Source organism: Wyeomyia smithii, chromosome 1, assembly GCF_029784165.1.
Source record: "Wyeomyia smithii strain HCP4-BCI-WySm-NY-G18 chromosome 1, ASM2978416v1, whole genome shotgun sequence".
NCBI lineage: Eukaryota > Metazoa > Arthropoda > Insecta > Diptera > Culicidae > Wyeomyia > Wyeomyia smithii.
This window is the reverse complement of record NC_073694.1, coordinates 99837225-99841190: the sequence shown is the minus strand read 5'-3', so window position 1 is coordinate 99841190 and position 3966 is coordinate 99837225. Positions and strand designations below refer to the sequence as shown.

At 37.7% G+C, this 3966-nt stretch overlaps 1 protein-coding gene across 1 annotated transcript; it reads right to left on the bottom strand.

Annotated features, from left to right (window-relative positions):
* Positions 1 to 685: 685 nt before the first annotated feature.
* Positions 686 to 2410, bottom strand: LOC129716984 (uncharacterized). The gene has a single exon (XM_055666829.1). It carries the CDS (start codon positions 2408 to 2410, stop codon positions 686 to 688), a length of 1725 nt encoding a protein of 574 aa, XP_055522804.1.
* Positions 2411 to 3966: the final 1556 nt, after the last annotated feature.

Here is a 3966-nt window from a genome sequence, read left to right as displayed (position 1 = left end):
TACCTATGGCGATTTTAGTTTATTTGCTTTTAGTTATTAAGATACTTTAGAAAGTAAGCTACCAGATATAATTGGCGCCGTTAAACATTGAATTGTATTTGTGCCGTGTCAAATAAATTATAGATGAAGAAAAAAAAAACAAATAATAATAATAATAATAATAATTTTGTAGATTTATCGGCTTAATCAGTCCGTGTATAGAAGCAAAAACGATTTTTTGTTTCTTAATCCGACAGTTTCGGTGACTTTATTTCACCTTTTTCAAGGAGTCTAAAAATATACATTACGTGTAGTTTTCCTTTTTCTGTTACTGTTTTGAGTTTTTTGTATGTGTTTGTACTTACAGAAAAGATTATCGTTTTATTGTTCAGTGTGTTGGTGTCCAACATAGGTTGTCTGGTGTGTATTGCAAATGGCGTCTTAATTTGGCTATGTGTAAAAATAGATTTTCTTAAATTTAAATTCGACTGTTTCTTAACAAACTGTACTCACTGCATATGTCTCTATTTTTGTGTGCACTATACTGTATAACAGTTATCACTTTTTTCTAGCACTGCTTTTTCTAGCACTATATAACTTCGAGCGGTTTTCAATTAATCAGAGCAATAGGTTTTGTGTCTTTTCCAGTAGTCTACTATTTCTTGACAGTTTGTTGTGAGTGTGTTGGAGAGCTACGCTAAAAACTTTAGGTTGTGGTTGCATATTGGTTTTTGTGTTTATCGGTTTTGTTGTGATTGATATTTCTTATTGTGTGTATAATACCAGCATATACAGTGTTGAGTCCCTCAGTGTCTGTGCGTTTGTTGATACTATTTTCTGTGTTGGCAATATGGCATACTTCTATAAACGGTAGAGCGTGTGGTTTGTCGTGTCTGTCTATAATTTTCGTTTGGTGAAAATCGAATCTGTGATTTTGTGTGATGCTGTGGTACATTAGTGCTGTTTTTTCTTTTAGTGAACTAATTTGTGGATCTGTTGCGTTGTAGCCTTGCTGTAGTAGTTTGTCCCAAGTGTTGTAGTACGTTCGGTGTCCGCTGATTCTTGTTTTAAGCATGTTTGTTGTCATTCCGACGTAGCAGGCGTCGCAGTTTTTGCATGGTATCTTGTATATGACGTTGTTTTGGTGCTCCTGGGGGACGGGGTCTTTAACTTTTGTGAGTAATTGTCCAACTGTTTTTATGTTGCGGTGTGCTAGTCGTATGTTTTTGTATTCGTTTTTCAGGTGTTTGTCGATTCGGTTCGACAGGTATGGAATGTATGGTATTGAACGGTAAGTATATTTCAGGTTTTCATCGGATGATTCTTGTAGTGTAATAATGTTTTCTTGCCTGCGGTTTATGAGTCTGTTCCTGAGCGGTTTTGGGTAGTTGTTGAGACTCAATTGTTGATGGATGATACGGGCTTTGTCGGCGTCTTGTAAATGAGTGGATAGTTTGTCGACTCGTCGAATGAAATTTTTGGCCATGTTTATTTTTTGATGGAGCGGGTGGAACGAGTTATAATCCAAGAACCTGCCACTGGCTATCGGTTTCATATACCATTCTGTTTGAATTTTTTGGTTTTCCTGTCTTATCAGTGTCATGTCTAGAAACGGTAGTCGTTTGTTGTTTTCCATTTCATATGTAAATTGAATATGTTCATTATAGCTGTTGAATGTTTCTAGTACATGGCCTATTTGACTTTCAGGAATTGCTAGTAGGAGATCGTCTACATATTTTTTGATGAACGGAGGTTTGAAATTTAATGACTGTGTTACTGTGTCTAGTAGTGTTCCCATAACTAAGTCTGCTATTATGGGCGAGAGAGGATTCCCCATTGCAGCCCCAAACACTTGTTGGAAATGTTGTTCGTTGTACTTGAAGTAGCTTGCTTCGATACAAAATTCAGCTATTTCGATGAACAAATCTAGGTTTATGTTTGTATTAACTTTGATCTTCTCCCATTGTGTTATTATGTTGTGTGTGACTAGGGCTTTAGGAATTGATGTGAACAGCGATATGACGTCTAGAGAAATTAGAATATAGTCTGGTGGCAGTGTAACTGAGCAGATAAAGTTGCAGAACGTGAACGAATCTTTTATGTTGTATGGACTATCAATGGAATTTTGTATGATTTTTCCGATGAATTTCGACAGGTTGTAGGCGGGAGCGGTCATGTTTGGCACTACTGGCCTTAGTGGTACATTAGGTTTATGCGCTTTGGGTTGTCCGTATATTCTGGGGCATATGGCATTATATGTAGTTAGTCGTGTTGCTGTCTGTTTGTCGATAAGATTCAGGTTGAGTAGTCGTTTGGCGAATTCGTTATTTGTTCGTTGGTATCGTGATGTTGGATCGCGTGGTATCGGAAGATATGTTTTGTTGTCGTTGAGCATGCTGAGCATTTTCTGTTTATAGTCTTCTGCAAGCATTATGACCGTTTTATTGCCTTTGTCCGATTGAATCGTGAGTACATCTGGATTTTCTCGAAAGAATTGTTTTGTAGTTTTTATAGCTTTTTCACAGAATTTTGTCAGCTCACCTTTTTCTGTGTTGTTTTTATTGTAGTGGATGTAATTTTGAACTATAATAAACATAAAATGCTCAGCATGCTCAACGACAACAAAACATATCTTCCGATACCACGCGATCCAACATCATGATACCAACGAACAAATAACGAATTCGCCAAACGACTACTCAACCTGAATCTTATCGACAAACAGACAGCAACACGACTAACTACATATAATGCCATATGCCCCAGAATATACGGACAACCCAAAGCGCATAAACCTAATGTACCACTAAGGCCAGTAGTGCCAAACATGACCGCTCCCGCCTACAACCTGTCGAAATTCATCGGAAAAATCATACAAAATTCCATTGATAGTCCATACAACATAAAAGATTCGTTCACGTTCTGCAACTTTATCTGCTCAGTTACACTGCCACCAGACTATATTCTAATTTCTCTAGACGTCATATCGCTGTTCACATCAATTCCTAAAGCCCTAGTCACACACAACATAATAACACAATGGGAGAAGATCAAAGTTAATACAAACATAAACCTAGATTTGTTCATCGAAATAGCTGAATTTTGTATCGAATCAAGCTACTTCAAGTACAACGAACAACATTTCCAACAAGTGTTAGGAGCTGCAATGGGGAATCCTCTCTCGCCCATAATAGCAGACTTAGTTATGGAAACACTACTAGACACAGTAACACAGTCATTAAATTTCAAACCTCCGTTCATCAAAAAATATGTAGACGATCTCCTACTAGCAATTCCTGAAAGTCAAATAGGCCATGTACTAGAAACATTCAACAGCTATAATGAACATATTCAATTTACATATGAAATGGAAAACAACAAACGACTACCGTTCCTAGACATGACACTGATAAGACAGGAAAACCAAAAAATTCAAACAGAATGGTATATGAAACCGATAGCCAGTGGCAGGTTCTTGGATTATAACTCGTTCCACCCGCTCCATCAAAAAATAAACATGGCCAAAAATTTCATTCGACGAGTCGACAAACTATCCACTCATTTACAAGACGCCGACAAAGCCCTATCATCCATCAACAATTGAGTCTCAACAACTACCCAAAACCGCTCAGGAACAGACTCATAAACCGCAGGCAAGAAAACATTATTACACTACAAGAATCATCCGATGAAAACCTGAAATATACTTACCGTTCAATACCATACATTCCATACCTGTCGAACCGAATCGACAAACACCTGAAAAACGAATACAAAAACATACGACTAGCACACCGCAACATGAAAACAGTTGGACAATTACTCACAAAAGTTAAAGACCCCGTCCCCCAGGAGCACCAAAACAACGTCATATACAAGATACCATGCAAAAACTGCGACGCCTGCTACGTCGGAATGACAACAAACATGCTTAAAACAAGAATCAGCGGACACCGAACGTACTACAACACTTGGGACAAACTACTA

Bases quoted from the DNA above. Each gene is read 5' to 3' on its own strand.
- LOC129716984 (XM_055666829.1), bottom strand. From the start codon at position 2,410: ATGCTTGCAGAAGACTATAAACAGAAAATGCTCAGCATGCTCAACGAC.